Below are 16,347 nucleotides of genomic sequence, written 5' to 3'. Positions count from 1 at the left end.
CTTCATCAGACATGATGCACAAAAAAATAAATTTCCTAATCTTTTATTGACAGAGATAAAATATATTTTATGGGGCTGTCATGAAACATGGATTCTTTTGTCAAAACAATTGTAATATATTTTTTTGAGATCATGTCCGATGAAGGGCGAGGACCCCGAAAGGTTACAGGTGGCAATTTTTCCATTAACTTAAATTTAATTGGAGCAACTTCTGGTGTGCGGACTATTACTTCTACTTTTGGATGTTTTTCTGTTCAGCACTCAGCACTCTAGTTTGTCGGATGTGTGTGCTTTATGACATTTTTGTAATTCTTCTTTTAGGTCTGTGTAGATGTTAAATATATATGTGTGTGTGTGTGTAAGACACCTCATAGCAGCAGATCTATATTTAGAGAGGAGCCAAGTGTTGTGAGCAGAAAAGGAAATATGATTTGCTGAGGCTGAAGAAATGAACATGTCTGACAGCTTCAAGTAAAATATAAGCCAGACTGGTAACAAAAGTTTGTCAGCCATGTGTGTTTTGTTGCTGTTGTCTGACCTCGGCCGAATACATTCTAAGATAATCCACAGTCTGTCTCACGGTTTCATCATTGAACATTTACGAAAGAAACTACACATTGGCCACTTGTTTACATCCTAAAGCAATAGAACATGTTCTCATTATTTACACATGATATTTACAGGTGCCATATGCATATTTGAAGTGGTTTAATGCAGAGATCATCATCTCACATTACCTTCATTTGTGCGCTTAATGTCATTGAACATGAATCTTGGGAGTGTGGGTGGGTGGGGTTATTATTACCATGAGAAGGAGCTGCAGGTCCAGGCCTGTGATTGGCCAAAGACTGATGACAAAGAGGTCAAGGCTGGACTGAGCACGCTCAGAAACAGGGAACTCAAACAGGAAGGAGAAGACAGCCAGGAGGTTTGTGTTGACGTTGTAGAGTGAGAACTCCACAAAAAGAGCGCGAGTCCTTTGAAAAGACACAGAAAATAACGATCAGATCAGGAGTCCAGATATTATACACAATCTCTTCCTTTGTTGGTAACCTCTCTCTTATGGAACCAGTGTTCAAATATTTAATCTCGATTCATTTATTGAATTTAAGACAGTCCACATTAATCAACATATGAGCCATACAGGTCTATGCGCGTATGCTAGAATTAGCACAACAAGCTAGTTATTGGTTCCAGGAATGAGGGCCACTGACCAGGAGCGGGTCCAGACTTTTTTGACTGGAGTGTCCCATCTGGGGCACTGACTTATGCAGGGGTGGCAGGAAGTTTGTGTTCACACACACTTACTTGTAAGTAACGCAATTTGGCAACATATGCATCTTCTCAGCTTGTTAATTTTGGGACACAAAAACAAATATGTGCAAATTCACAATTTAAAGTACTTAGTAATTTGCATGCAAACTCTGGGGTGGCCAATCACATTTCAAGGGGGGCCCATGCCACCCCTCTGGACACGCCCCTGCCTCTGACAAACACCACCATTTCACAAAATCTAGTTCTATCATTTCAGCCTCCCATCCTCTTTGCTGTGGTATTTTTATCCTTTTGTTTTGTTTTGTTGTTGTTTTCTCTTCAAATCGTTGCCTGTCTTCTTGAAGAGAGACCAGATGGCTCTTTAGTGTGTGTTATGTGACCAGGTTGAAAAAAGGGCTCTATTAAACTGAGTGTTATATTTCAAAGAAGAGATTAAATAACTGAATAGTTCTGTACTAACGACACAGTAAAGTAAGAGACCTCCACCAGCCATTTTTTAACACACATTCAGCTGCTCCCCTCTGCACATGTGTGATCTGATACTTTAGTGGTATTAACAGGATTAACTTTGTCTTTGGCGTCCGTGTCCTCAGAATAATGTTGGATAGCGAACATTCCTCCCACATTCTTCACTGGAATGTTTTCAATGTTTTATTTTAATATTAATTGTTTCCATCTGCAACTTTTCAATGACTGCAAGCTGGGAGATGAATTGCACATTATTATTAAGCCACAAGAATGCCTGGTGCTGTTTTATGCCGATCATTGTGAAACTGCATGCACACATTTGATCACATCTGGCCCCTTCATTCAAGCCAGTCAGCAAACTCCTTTTTTTAAAACATAAAAAAACAACAGTACAGTTTTGATATATGTTGATATTGCCTTGATGATGTATAATCTATCTGGCAAGAACTACCTGTAGTCGAGCCAGTGCAGCTGCTGCAGCTGCTGTAAGGAGGACGAGGCCTGCGCCAGGCTTCTGTTCAGCTGTTGAACCACATCTCCGCTGTTATACACATCCAAACGCCACCCCCTGGAAAGACAAGCGAGAGGGGGCACAGTGGAGAGAGAGAGAGAGAGAGAGAGAGAGAGAACATTGACACATTGAAGACCAGATGTTGAACAGATGCTGAAACTGACCTGAAAGTTAGCTTAAAGCTAAGTGAAATGTCTCCTTACCATTTTGTATTGTTAGCTCCAAAAGCAGACACGTTCTCAGCTCCTTGACTCAGAGATTGTTCCTTTCCCTGATCGCTCTCTCCTGCCCAGGAACCAAGAGCATCTAGAAAAGAGTTTCAACAAAACCAAAGTTCAGTTGTGTAGGTTCATTAAATGTAATGACATGGTGATAATAAAGTCTGCTGCAGAAGCTGTGATAATAAACATGAAACCTCTATGCAGTTAGCGGGTATAATTCAGAAAAGACAAACACACAGAAACAAAGAAATACTTCTCCAAAAACTGCTCTCATAACTGCAACTCAATCAATAAGTAAGTGAGGTTTTCTGTCAGTTCAGAGGCGTCTCTGTTTATTGACCATATTTGAGTCTCACCCTGTGTGTCACGGATTTGACGGAGCCTCAGTGTGCCGAGTAACACACTGCCTGTGTCTCTCAAGAGGGCCGTGTCATCCAGTAGCCGTGGCAACAAGGACCCGTTCAGCCACAGGAGAACATCACCTCGGCTAAAGAGAACAATTAGCGGATTTAAAAAAAAATAAAAATGCAATATTGTGTGTCGTTTGCTGTCAACACAGATCCCGTCACAATGTTCAACAACATTTAGAGCAAAACAATGCAAGAACATCTAGAAGTGTGTGTTCTGGTGTGCAGAGAGGATGACAGTTTACTCAGAGATACTCTGGATCTACGCTGTTTTAAAAAGGAGTTATGGACTCTTTTGTTCTGTTTGTGGTTGTGTACATCCAGGTCAGGTCTCAATAGAAAACAGAAAAACAGGGGGAGGGGTCAAAAGAGCTGCAGCCTAGAAACACTGACTACACGGTGGTTATGTCTACATATTTCAGCACAGCTCAAGAATACTGATTTTTTTTCAACAATTAAAAAACAGAGATAAGATCAGATATTTAGTTACCACAATACAATATCAACTTTTTCAATCTGGAAGGAAAATTCTAGTGCCAGGTTGCTTCAAAAACACCAAGTGCAAAAGTTACACAATAGACTATCAAATACACATAAAATACCAAAAATACAAAATAAAACATAGTGTTTTATAACTTATTAAATGGATATGGGTTACATTTCTTAGAAACTGTGCCTTTAATAGGAGAGATAGAAGTACAACAGTATTGGCATTATAGACAGTAGTGTGTTCAGACACTGACTGACGCTCTGTTCTGCTCATACTGAACCTGATATAACGACTGTATCAAATGTTAGTGAAGGAATATTGCACATGGTAATGATCATGTTAAAGCCCAACATGGACGAATAAAACTGCACATGATAATCAAACATTCAAAACTTGATATATTCCAGCATCAAGGAGGAAAAGTTTGTACGTGAAAAGTCAATTTTTCCTGCTGCTGAAAGTTGGAGGTTTGTCAAGTTTGAATGTGAAAAAATCCCACCAAAACTATGAGCTAGAGTGAGTTTGTGTGTGTGTGTGTGTGTGTGTGTGTGTGTGTGTGTGTGGGTGTGTACCTGCTGATGTTGTGGTACTCAGGTGCATGTAGAGCTCGCTGCAGCTGAGTGCGCAGTCTCAGGCCGTGTGTGTCTTTAGCCGAGTCAGAATAGTTGAGAAGCAAAACCACCAACAGGAAAAACATGTAAACCAGGAAATTCTGAAAATGACAACCACACCATCTGTTAACAAACAGTGAAATAAACAACAGGAGCGATACAAAGAAAAAGTCAGTTCAGTCTCGTTACAAACCCCGTACATGACATCTCCGTCTGACTCACCTTCAGCATGGTGTACAGCATGTGGACTTTGCGGGCCTGGTGTCGGGCCTGAGACAACGCAAAGCCCTGTGGGGGTCTCACCCGAGGCACCCGTTGGACCACTCTCTCCACCCGGGGGAACTCCACCAGCACATCCTGGTCCTCTGGACGCAGGCGTTGCACATACACAGCGTAGTAAACGGCCTCACACAACACCTGTTGGACAGTGGACGGGAGGCTTTTAGGAGGAAACGGTCAAAGCTTGAAAGGTTGGTTTTTAAAACAGATGAGATCAATCAGCTGCAATGAAAGGAACATCTCAATGACTGCTGTTGACACATATTTTCAGCTCATAAAGTTGTAAAGGCAAACATCTAGGTAAAAAATTGGAAATATGTTGAATGTGTTTTATGTTTAGGTAAGACTCTCTCCCTTGAGGAAAATTCTCAGGGATACCACGGGATGTTATATGAGATTTAACTGCACACTGAATTAGCTGCATTAAGCGTTGAGGCACCAGATAGCCTAGCGGTTATGTTGTGCGCCCCATGTACAGCGGCTGTAGCCCTCCTCAAAGCAGCCGTGGGTTCGAATCCGAAAAAATATAAATATATAAATATTTTTAAGTGAGTAGTAAGCCATGGTACAGCTGTCTTTGTCCAGGTCCAAGTTTAGCTCTACTGTTATAGAACTTATAGGAAACGCCTGACCTCAATAGAAATGCTAAATGCTCCTCTGTGTTACCAGATGGTCAGCTGTTATGTGTTAGACAGGGAGGGTGACATGACTTGAACCTCCTTCATCCTGACAGCATGGTTAATGAGAGTGTTCAGGGTAAACCAGAACAATGAGCTGACAGATGCTGAAACACTGGAGGCCTCATATGGTGGTAACTTCTGAGATCATCACTTTCAAATTACACGTTGTTATTCCACCCATTGCAAATATAAAAATCTTAATAAGTGCAGCTTAAAGAAGATAAAAACCTTCATCACCAGGCACATATGAATAGAGTACAGCTTTGAATGGTCAGCCAGCATCTCTGAAAATGTCTCTGTGTACCTTAATGGGCTCGAGCACCAGGCAGGAGGACAGGAAGCTTGAGAAACAGGAGATGAGCCACATCATGGCCACATTCTGACTGAACCCGTGGCCGGCCCAAATGGAAACACCACTGGCCAGAGCGATCCCCGCCCAGCTGCCCCAGAGGGCTGCACGTCCACACCAGGGAGGAAACCGCCTGGGGCGACACACATCTGTCACAACTGGAGAGGGGAGAGGAGGGGGGGGCGTTAAGGCTTAGCGCTTTGTAACAGACAATATCCACAAAGAACGTAAAAAAAGAGGAACAGAGACGATAAAGGAAGGATCAGGCGTCAGATAGAAAGAAAGAGACTTCTGAGATTATATGAATGTTTAATCTACGAGAAATGAAAGGATTTTTTTTATTTTAATGATCTTGTTGGATTCATTTTACTGCAAGGCTTTATTTCATACTTCACAAAGGGAATCAAAGGAAATCTTTTATTTATTCCTTTTTAAATAACATGACTTATAAATCAATAGATTTCCTCAAAAAGAATAAATTATATAAGAAGAACTTTTGACCCAGTGCAGATACCAGAGTGGCTTTTGAAAAAGATTTTTCTCAGACCAACAATTAGCTTCCTTAATTAACATTCAGGCAGCGAAATGAAAGCATAATGCACAAACTCTGGTTTCACATGAGAATAGACTGTAAAAGTCTAGACATGCAGCCGCCATTACTGGGCTCATCAATCAAATAAAAGAACAGAATCAAAGTCATTTATCATTTTTCTTTTTTAAGAGACACATTCAGACTCTCTTCCTAAAGACAGTCAAATCCTCCTCCTACATCCAGAGATTAAAGGGTCATTTATGTTTTCTGCATGTGACAAGGAGAAAAGCACTCACTGAAACAGTCTGCAGATAATTGTTCCCTGAGGAAAACAACTTTAAAAAGCCTTTCAAGACCAATTTGCTGATCATTGAGATTGAGATTAATATTCTTTTTGCAGATTCATTTAATTTCCAATCATCCTCAAGAACATTTCAGTCCTTTGTGTTGATAACTGAATAAGTAGCAGCACTAACACCTTATTTATTGTCTTCTTCACAGTAACACAGACCATGACGAGGATTCAATTGTTAAATAAGGGACATTGTTGGTTCTAGTTAAGTAAGATAATTAAATTATTACCATAGTTACAAACTTTGTCTCTATGATGTCATCTCATTACTGAATATAGTTTTTGAAACTTGGTTCAGGAACATAGACCACGCTTCAAACATAACCCATTTGATCTTATTGTCTTGTACATCTTGTTCATATTAGTCTTTTCATTTGTTTAGTTTATTGTGAATATTTATAAATAATTGTGTACACAGAGAGCTTAGTTCACTGATGTCAAAGTCCTTGTGTGTGGAAGCATACCAAGCCAATAAAGCTGTTCTGATCAATCCAAGCAACCAACCATTAAACGACCGACCGACCGACCAACCGACCAATCAATCCATCAACCAACCAATCAACCAATCAACCAACCATTCAATCCATCAACCAACCAATCAACCAACCATTCAATCCATCAACCCACCAATCAACAAAGCAACCAATCAATCCATCAACCCACCAATCAATCAATCAACCAACCAAATTTGATTAAAAAAATGGTAGGATATTTTGAATTAAGCAAAAACAATAAAGCTGGCACTCAGTTTCACACAACTTCATTAGTTACACTTATCAGATATTTGTTGATTATTTAAGAGCCTCATTACAGCACTTCACTCAGGCTCGTCTATCACAAACTGAAATCGCTTTTTTTTCTCCTCTTTGGTACAATTTTTAGTCAATGTTCTCTATAATTAAAATACTTTTCATTCATCTCTAACTATATCTTGTAATCATGCGATCACTTGAGAGACACTTTAAAAAGTTTTCTCAAACTGACTTGGTTTGCTGTAAGCTGAGAACATTTCCCTTCATGAATGGGTTCTATCTTTTCCCACTTGTCTTACTGCCCAGAGCGATATTAAGTCTTGAGGTTTGACAAATGGAAACCCTGAGAGCAGCAGAGAACTGTGACAACACACACAACCCACACACACAGACATACACACACATACACCCACCTGTGTTCGAGGTGAAAGCCGTTTTTGGTCTTCTCAGAGCTCCTGGAGGAAGAAATTCATTCGGCCTCTGGAGGAGGATCACTTCAGTCTTATCATCCAAAATGCTGGACCTGACACAGATGAACATGGCCAAAGGTAATCACATCAAAGCAAACCCAATCAAAAATTCCTCGTTAAGTAGAGGGTCCATTGCATTTCATTAAAGTTCACTGAGATAAAAGAAAAAACTTACAGATCAGCCATTTCACTTTCATCTGCCTGAGGGAAGAAGTTCTGTCCATCTGTGAGGATGTGTTTGATCAGATCCTCATCTGTGAGGGAACAGCAACAGTTTGGATTGAAGGGCTCTTTCACACAGATAGTTACAAAATTGAACTTAAAGCTATACAGTACTAAATGAACTAAACAAAAACACATTTCACTTGTAGCCTAGTTCGAGGTAACTTCTCATTTAGGACTACGTAGACACACTACTAACATTTAAGATGTTGCACCAGCTGAGATAGTTCCAACGTTCTCAGAAGTTACAACCTTAATCTTATCCTCCGTAAAATATGGTTGTTATTTTGTATCTGGAAAGGTGGGATAACTTGGAGGGATGAGGAGGAGCAGAGAGTTTTACCGGCTGTTTGGCGTCGGCAGTGTGTTCTCCGTAATAGATTACACTCCTCAGAAAAGTATAAAAACTTTGTTTGACCATTTCTTCCACATTATGATTATTTGGTTAGTTTGGATGTTACTCTCTCCTAGTTAAGATGGACTTCATGTATTTGTGGTAACCAAACAATGACACAGTTTTAGTTACAAGCTAGTTTCGATGTAGAGTTCAGCGTCGACTTTGGACCCAAACTTAAGACAGAACTTAAACACAGCCGGTGCGACAGGCCACTGATTTGTTCAACTGTTTGTAAGTGTTCCTGCTTTGTTTACCTGAGGAGGTGAAATATTTGTTGCGTTCTCCGGTCCCCTCCTCGTCGTCGGGGTTGAAGGCCATGTCCACACCAAGGTGCCTACTCCCCTGACCCCTCTTAAGCCTGGGCATTCCTGCCCCGTGCCCCGCCCCTCCCACCACGGATCCGTCACTCAACCACTCTGGCCAATCCCTGTCCTCCATCTCCTCCTCTGCCATAGCCCAGCTCTCCACACTGAAAAGCGAAGCCAGAGCAGATTAGAGTTTCTTCTCTGTGTCTCCTAGAAAACTATCTAGTTTCTCATGGAACAACACTGATGTTGTAACAACAAAAGCCTCCGAGGCAATTATGGCTTTTGAATTTATCGTTGTGTTGTGACAAGAGAGGAATCACAGAGACGCCAGAAAAGAAAAGCTTTTGATCGTCGGAGCCTCTAAATTAGAAACCATTTCCATCTTTTTCTTTTCATGCTCCTTGTTCTCTTATATTCTCTTATCCTCAATAAGTCAGACCGCAGGCTATAACGGATCCCTTGGCATTAAATTCCAATTAAATAAAGTTTTGCATTATGCAAATGTAGTTTCAACAGAGAAACTCACCTTTTAGTTGATGGAGTGGGAAAATCCAGATTGGTTTCCTCTGAGTTGGTCTGAGAAACAGAAGAGAGAGAGAGAGAGAGAGAGAGAGAGAGAGAGAGAGAGAGAGAGAGAGAGAGAGAGAGAGAGACGGCGAGAAAGGGACAATAATGATTGGAAAAGGAAAAAGCTTGCTTGTCTGCAGGGTTTGACTTTTTTCTCCTAAAACAATCACTTGGATACAAAAACATTGTATTTCTGGAACCATGACCTGAGCCAGAACTGCATCAGCTATGATTACATTTGACATCCCAGTCATTTCCCATTAGCCTCTACCTCGCCATTGAAGAAGAGGAAGGAACTTCCATTCATGGAGTTTTCCAGGAAGTCATCGATCTCCACAGACTCCTGGTCTGATTGTGGCTGCACCTGCTCAACAGTCACGCACTGAAATTCACATACACACACCAACGCACATTCAGACACACAAGAGAAATATTCAGCGTCATGTTTGACCTGTGAGAGACTCTAAACAATGTGGTAAAGTAACGGGTAGGTTACTGTTTACCTTACTGCGGCTCATTCTAAAGACTGTGAAGACGAGCAGGTAGAGAGGATACACTATCAAACAGGTCACCACACCTGCTGCCACCGTCTCGCCGTTCAGTGAAGACAACCTCGACACGGCCTGAGAGCTGCAGCATTCACATTTGGGAAGAAATAAGAGGAATGAGGATAGAAATAGGGTAAAAAACAATCTAAGAAGCTACATTCAGGCACTGTATGTTTTTTTTTACTCATTAAAGTTATTGTGTAATCTCCTGGTCACAAGCAGCACCTGCAACAATCAGGAAACAATCAACAAACAATTGCCTTTTCTGTTCAAGGGACCAACATGTAATTTTTAAAGGACTCAGTCATGTAGTCATGTGTGACTTTGATATTTGATATCCTATATTGTCACAGTTGTTTAACTGTTAGAGTTTTTGTTTGTATCGTTCTTGTGTATTTGTATGTTTTTTTTTGAAGGCTCTTCACGGGACATGATAAGTCTAACTAGTATCTAAGACGTAGTCTGTTTTGCGGCGTGTCAAACCATCTTCCTCATGAAATTCCACCACGTGCAGTTTCTGTGCAGCTGTGTAGCTCTACTGTATGTTGTACCATCTGTTTTCCCCATGTGCAGGTTACAAACCTGGTACGGTAGTTGAGCTCTCAACCTACGGTAACTTTGATTGTTTTGAAGTACCGACTTACAGCTCGTGACCATTCTGACTAGAGTCCTGACACCTACCTTCGCTGGTCGCTGATTTTCATTTATGTGGGAGTCTTTAAAATCAAACCAGCACGCCAAAATGTATATTTTCTTAACCGCATACAGCGGTTTTCCTTAAATGAATGTTTAAGACCATATGAAGGAGAGAAGCTGTTAAAAAGTGGAGCTGCCAGCCTGGTCCATGTTGCTGTGTATCCTGGCAAGCTTTGCGTAAAGAAGTGGACACTTTCAATACACAAGGAATGGGGGATGAATTTTCATTGCAGGTATACAGCGGGTGATGGTGGCGGCTACATGTCTCAGTCATTTATTCTAGATTTTTTTCCCACTGCATCAGATATAAAATAAATTAAAGGTGGGTGTCATACACCAGATTGTACTGTAGCTTTGGCTATAAATGCGGTGGAGTGTGGCAACGTGTCCCTATACAATAAGAATAAAATAAATGAAATCTGTACCTGTATCTCTTGTCCACAACGATGCTGTACCACAGCGAGTTGGCGAATACGAAGAGCTGCAGCAACACAGCACAGCAGGTGGCTCTCTGCAGGCGGGTGAAGGGGCTGCGGGGAGGTCTCTCCCACAGAGACAGCCACATGTGACTCTCACACAGCGCCCTCTGCAGCTCACAGCGCAGGAGGCGGGGCATCTCAAGAAGCAAAGCCTCCTCTGAGGGACACAGAAAGTAACAGGGCTGAATAAACAGGTGTAAAACCTCAGTGTGTTCCTATTACTCGTCATTTGGTTGAGGTTCTTTACCAGAGGCCTCCAACTCAATCTCCACCCGTCCGTCAGTTTTCTCATTATCCACCGACAGCCACTCCTCAACCAGGAAGTAGTAGCTGCTTCCTGTCTGCAAGTCTTTGATCAAAACATACTGGAGCATCCACGCTGGGGACAGACCTGATGACGTGGAGGGGCATGTGGTTACCAAAACTTTCTTCAAATATCAGCTAGTTAAACTCTTTGTGATTACAGATTTTGGTTGTGCGTGCACATGTTTATAAGCACCCTTGTTGTCGTGCCAGATTCGTATTTTCCAGACACTGCCCAGGTTGGTATCTGTGGCGATATGAAAGATGTCGAGAGCATTGCGTGTGAAAGCTCCTCTGCTGTCGAGGTGTCGGTGTCCGCTGCGGCTCTCGCGCCCGTACAAACTGATTCCCACGTGAGCCGTGGTGCCTGAAGGGACAGAGAGAGGCTCATTCTGTCAACCGCACTCACACATTCTTTTTGTTTCTCCTTTTAAAAACACGTGTTGTTTGAGGTGCTATCTGTATTTGAGGAACAGTAGTTTTTGCTGTCTAAAAAATCAGGCACTCCAAGGAGCTTCAAGTAGAAACTACACTAGTTTTTAGCTCTCCTGACGACTCTCCTAATACTCACCAGCCCCTCGGCTCCAGCCGGTCTTCACCTGGACCTCATACTTAAAGAGTCCTTCTCCCCCACAGAGTGGAACCACAGCAGCCCGCCGTAGATCCAGCTGATCCAACTTGTGCAAGATGGCTGCTGCCACCACATAACTCAGTAAACCCAACACGCACACTAACAGGACGACCAGGCTGGGTGGACCGTAGCGTTCCTAATGGAGAGAATAGACCGCGGTTTCAGAGTGTTTGTGTTTTAAAGGGGGAACATAAAAAGGGTTTTTGTGATACTTACCGGCACTTTAAAGCTGACAGCGTTGGCTGGGACGAAGAGGCCTGCAGCAAAGGTTGTGAGGTGTCTGGTGCGACAAACAGCCCTGCTGGCATTGGTTTCCGCAAGAGGCACCATGCCGTCTGTCCGCCACTGCTTCTCACTCTCACTGAAGTACTGACACAGAGAGGCAAACACACCGACCTCCAGGTGAACGCCCAGCGGGTGGGAGCTGGGGCTGCAGGTCGTGCTCACGTTGATGAAGTAGTCCAGAGTGGTGTCGTACGACCTGTGTGAGACAGAAAAGAGCCTCAGTCACTTCTACAAGCTAAAGTGTAGGATCATGCGTGCTGATGGCCTAGCGGTTAGGTCGCACCCAAGGTTATAGTCCTCCACGTTCAGCCTACGGCTTCTTTCTTGCATACCATTTAACATTCTCTCTCCCAATTTTCTACTCCGTCCAATGTCCTATCCAAATAAAAGCAGCCCCCCCCCATACACACACACACATACAAATAAAGATGTTTCATTCACATTATAACAGCAGTGGATGAACAAGGGCTCTTACTCAGGCGACAGGAAGAAGGTGTATTTCCTGTGGTCCAGATCCTGCCCCCTGGTCATACTGAGGGAGATCTGTTTTCTGTCTGTGCAGTTGAATTCGTTGGGTCTGTCATGTGAGTGAAGGTAGGCTGTGATGTATGGCTCCTCTTCTGCTTTTTCCTTCTCACTGACACCTGGGGAAAGAGAGGAAAAAAGAATGAGAAGACTAAAACAGTGCCAACAGTGCATGTAGAATCGCTCGTTAGCTGAGCCTCCTCCTTGTTGTCCTGCAAGTTATGCCGTAATAAAAATGGCTTCCTCAGACATTTTTTTTGAAGTCTTTAAGCTCAACCACCCCCAGTGAATGCATCACGTGTGTTACACATGAGAGCCTCACCATGCAGAGAGGTGAAGTTGAGCTGCACAAACAGCCCCGCCTGCCTGTTGGTGTTTCCCGCACTGATCTTGACTATCACAGAGTCACAGTGGCTGATGTTCACAGCTCCAGCTGTGGGGACCCCACCAGTACCAGCACCCTCAGGACCGGCCTCCGCTGCACTGCTCCCATTGTTAATCGCAACGGTGATTGCGAGACTGTCGTCCAGTCCGGAGATGGGAATCTGCGTTCCGTTTTCAGTGCGGAACTCCATGGAGGCCACCTCTGTGGAGACGGTGTAATTTTCCACGTAGTTAAAGGGGAAAGGGTTGGACTCCACCTGATGAGAAAAAGCAAGAAGAAGAAATGGAGAGAATTAGATTTGATGACGAGAGGGTCGAACGGATAAAGGCTGAAAGACTTTTAAACACAAGGAAGACCACTTTAGAGAGGCACTTTATGTGAGTGTTTGCTGTTCAAGATTTTGGCACCTGCAGCTTTCATGTTGCCAAAGTCTTTAACAGCAATCTAAGAAGACGCTTGAGGGGAGATGTTTTTCCTCACTAAGAGCTTGACATCATTTTGGGCTCTTTCCAGTGTTACCTGAAAAAGTAGCTGCATGATGCTGTTTCCTGCTGCAGCTTTGTCAAGACAGCTGTTGAAAGCTCGGGGGATGGAGAACCGCTGGCACTCTGGAAAAACAGGAGAGGAGGAGGAGATTTCAATCTGATAGAAACTAATTTTTTCCCGCGCGTTTTTTACAGTCCTATTAAGAATGTTCAACTTCTTACACATTTCAAGGTAAAGATACCACGTGAATCCTAACTTCAGCTCATAAGGCACTAATTAGAATAGCACACCTGGACTGTCGTTGCCATGGTAGCAGAGCAGGCTCTGAGGGTCTGCCAGTTTCCCCGTGGCAGCGATCTCAGCTCCCCTCAGCACCAGCGGCTCCTCGTTGAGGACCCGAGCGTGCATGAGGATCAACATGAGGACAGAGGACAGGCTGAAGGCCTTGGCCGCCACTCTTAAGGGGTGTGGCTCCAGTGAGGAAGGGGAGGGGTCTAACAGGGGGCCTCCTTGATCCTCGCTGATTGTAGAAAAAGAGGAGGTGAAGTGGGGCGAGGGGGAGTCCATATAGGGGGGCTGGAAGTAAGACTGGGATGCAGACTGGCTGACCTGATGGATCAGATCACCTGGAGGTGGAGAGGTAGAAGATATTATTATGACCAAAGAAAAAAAAGGAGAAAATGTTACAGCTGCACAGATTCTTTCTGTTATATTTCTTATTAAATATTGAACTCGACCAGTGTTGGTGATAGCTCTAGATTTCAAACATGTTTAGTTTAGGGACACAATCCTCTACACTAAGTTAGGTTTAGAGGTTTTTAAGATAATATTGTGAGTCAGCCAGTCCCTGATGGATCTAGTAATTGGATGATCTAGTAAATATGGCTGAAAACAAAACATAGAAGCCTCAGTGGCTGAATGATTCGTTTCTTTAACAAGCAGCATAAACACACTCAAGTTAAGCACCAGGAGCACTTTAACTGTAGATCAATGCAGATTTATTTTCAGTTGCCATGTACCTTTTTTCTTTTGCTCTGTGTCAGCACACCTGAAACATACCCGTAGTTCCTCCCATTTATCGCAGCTTTTTGTTTTCTCTTATGGCCGTTACTACGGTGAGTGAAAGGCACTACAACAGGAGTGGGACAAAATATCTGCACTACTTTATATTGTCATCCTGAATAGAGTGATACAATTATCACACCGCTGGTTCCAGATATCAATTTCTTTTATTAAAAAAAGCTCAAAACAGATATCCAGGCCAATTTGTCTCACAGTGTCACTACTTCATAACTCCTCATGCTGTTGCTTATGATATGAATGAGGGTAACATGACAGGAAGTTTATTTTCTTGTGGAGCTTTTTCTGCCTTTGTTTTGGAGATAGGACAGGGGATAGAGTCGGAAAAAAGGGAGAGGGAGTGGGAAAGGAGCCGCAGGCCGGATCCAAACCCGGGCCCGCCCACATGGAGGACCAGATCCTCTGCGCATCGGGCGCGCGCACCAACCACTAGGCTACCGGCTCCCCGAAAGGAAGTTAATTGGCCCAAGAAAGAAGTTGAGAGCAGGATAAAGAAGAAGACAGCAAGTTAATGCTGGAAAGTTGGTGAAAGAAGTTCAGAGATAAAGCATGAAAAGACACCAAATTGCAGTGAATAAATACAGTCTTGCAAACATCAATCATTGCAGAATCGCTGCATGGTGTATCATATCATATGGTATCGTATAGTATTGCATCTTCTCTTCACGTTTCTTCCAGGCTTTAGAGACTGAAGTGGCCAGCTTATGAACATTGAAATGAAAACAACAAGTCATCATCATCAGTACCGTATTGTATCGTAGCATATCGTACTGTATCATATCATGACTGATCCTCTGCTCCCCGCCCCTACTGTTTGGAAAGATGGAATCAGTCACAGACTTTTAGGGCGACAGAGAACATGCTTTCTTACCCATGATGTTGAGGATGTTGTCAGCTATCTCAGTAGGAGTGACGGTGCCTTGCTTGGTGTCAGTTTGCAGAATCTCCAGCATGGACTCCAGCTTGCTCAGCGTGCTGTTCTGACACTCCTCACAGATGAACTCCCGACTCACCGCCTGAAGAACACACACAAACACACACAGACAGACGGCTGATCAACATTTGGTTTTGCTGACAGTTTCCGTCTGTTCTACCCGTCTTTTCTTTTCCACGACTACCCCTTGTTCCTTTGTTTTCTTTTTATTGTTCCCCTCTTTCCAACCTGGCCCCGCTCTCTCTCTGCTCACCGTGCACTGTGCTAAAGCAGCCGAGGTTTGTTGGATGTCACTGACGGTGGTCAGGTCCAGGGCGGTCAGAGCTCTGGTGATGTTGCTTCGGACTCTGACCCGGTCACTGCGCTCGTCTCGTGACACGCGCACAGACTTCCTGGTCTGCTCATACTGGAATAATAGAAATATATCATTCAAAGTGTGCTTCTTATAACTTGATAAATGATTGAATAATACATGTTCCTCTCTGATGCTTGGTTGGCCTCTCCTACCTCATTTAGAACTGTAATAAAAGCCAGTGATAACTCTCGGACCCTCTGGGAGTCTCCCTGCTCCAACAGCTTTTTGAGTGTTGTGTCAGTCAGCTCCGACAGCCAATGAGGAAGGCTGTTGTATTCAGGGGGCGGATCTGGCAGCACGACCTCAATGGACCTGGAAACAAACAGAAAACAAACACAAAAAAAAAAAGCACTGAACCTGGATCTCAAAAGAACAGACCGTGAACCAAATAATGAAGTTAAAATGTTGTTACTTGTTGAGTGCAAGGCTGGCAGCGCCCTGGTGGTCCTCCACTGTGATGGAGACGGCTAAACGGTTTCGTGCTGAGCTGAAGCCTGGGGGCAGGAAGACAGAGTGCTCGGGGCTGCTGCCTTTGTACACGCAGAAGTCCTCGCAGTAGTCTTCTCTGCAGCGCGTCACCAGCAGACTGTAGAGCAAAGGAGTCTCTGAGACCCCAAGATCACTGTAACCTGGAGGTGAAGGAGAAAAACAGAAACAAATAAGAGAAGAAAAAGCTATGATATTGGTAACATGTAACGGAGTAATGAAGGTGGAAATCTACTAATGATATTTTAGAATATCTAGAACTG

At 43.3% G+C, this 16,347-nt stretch overlaps 1 protein-coding gene across 1 annotated transcript in view; it reads right to left on the bottom strand.

Annotated features, from left to right (window-relative positions):
- The window catches only part of pkd1a (polycystic kidney disease 1a), a 71,931-nt gene that overhangs the window by 8,167 nt on the left and 47,417 nt on the right, over positions 1-16,347 (bottom strand). Inside the window, exons 27-52 of the mRNA XM_061049998.1 lie at positions 16,011-16,227; positions 15,751-15,910; positions 15,497-15,649; positions 15,181-15,325; positions 13,520-13,855; positions 13,263-13,351; positions 12,681-12,999; positions 12,309-12,477; positions 11,765-12,029; positions 11,489-11,684; positions 11,114-11,284; positions 10,862-11,005; positions 10,561-10,771; positions 9,395-9,521; positions 9,163-9,273; positions 8,851-8,900; positions 8,271-8,485; positions 7,573-7,651; positions 7,341-7,450; positions 5,247-5,449; positions 4,206-4,400; positions 3,945-4,084; positions 2,832-2,962; positions 2,458-2,560; positions 2,195-2,311; positions 806-977 (exon numbers count right to left, since the gene is read on the bottom strand). Coding sequence (XP_060905981.1) covers positions 806-977; positions 2,195-2,311; positions 2,458-2,560; positions 2,832-2,962; positions 3,945-4,084; positions 4,206-4,400; positions 5,247-5,449; positions 7,341-7,450; positions 7,573-7,651; positions 8,271-8,485; positions 8,851-8,900; positions 9,163-9,273; positions 9,395-9,521; positions 10,561-10,771; positions 10,862-11,005; positions 11,114-11,284; positions 11,489-11,684; positions 11,765-12,029; positions 12,309-12,477; positions 12,681-12,999; positions 13,263-13,351; positions 13,520-13,855; positions 15,181-15,325; positions 15,497-15,649; positions 15,751-15,910; positions 16,011-16,227 — 4,328 coding nt within the window. The remainder of the gene's footprint in view (positions 1-805; positions 978-2,194; positions 2,312-2,457; positions 2,561-2,831; positions 2,963-3,944; positions 4,085-4,205; positions 4,401-5,246; positions 5,450-7,340; positions 7,451-7,572; positions 7,652-8,270; positions 8,486-8,850; positions 8,901-9,162; positions 9,274-9,394; positions 9,522-10,560; positions 10,772-10,861; positions 11,006-11,113; positions 11,285-11,488; positions 11,685-11,764; positions 12,030-12,308; positions 12,478-12,680; positions 13,000-13,262; positions 13,352-13,519; positions 13,856-15,180; positions 15,326-15,496; positions 15,650-15,750; positions 15,911-16,010; positions 16,228-16,347) is intronic.

This window comes from Labrus mixtus, chromosome 2 (assembly GCF_963584025.1).
Source record: "Labrus mixtus chromosome 2, fLabMix1.1, whole genome shotgun sequence".
NCBI lineage: Eukaryota > Metazoa > Chordata > Actinopteri > Labriformes > Labridae > Labrus > Labrus mixtus.
The sequence above is the reverse complement of the archived record's forward strand: the minus strand, read 5'-3'. Positions and strand labels throughout refer to the sequence as shown.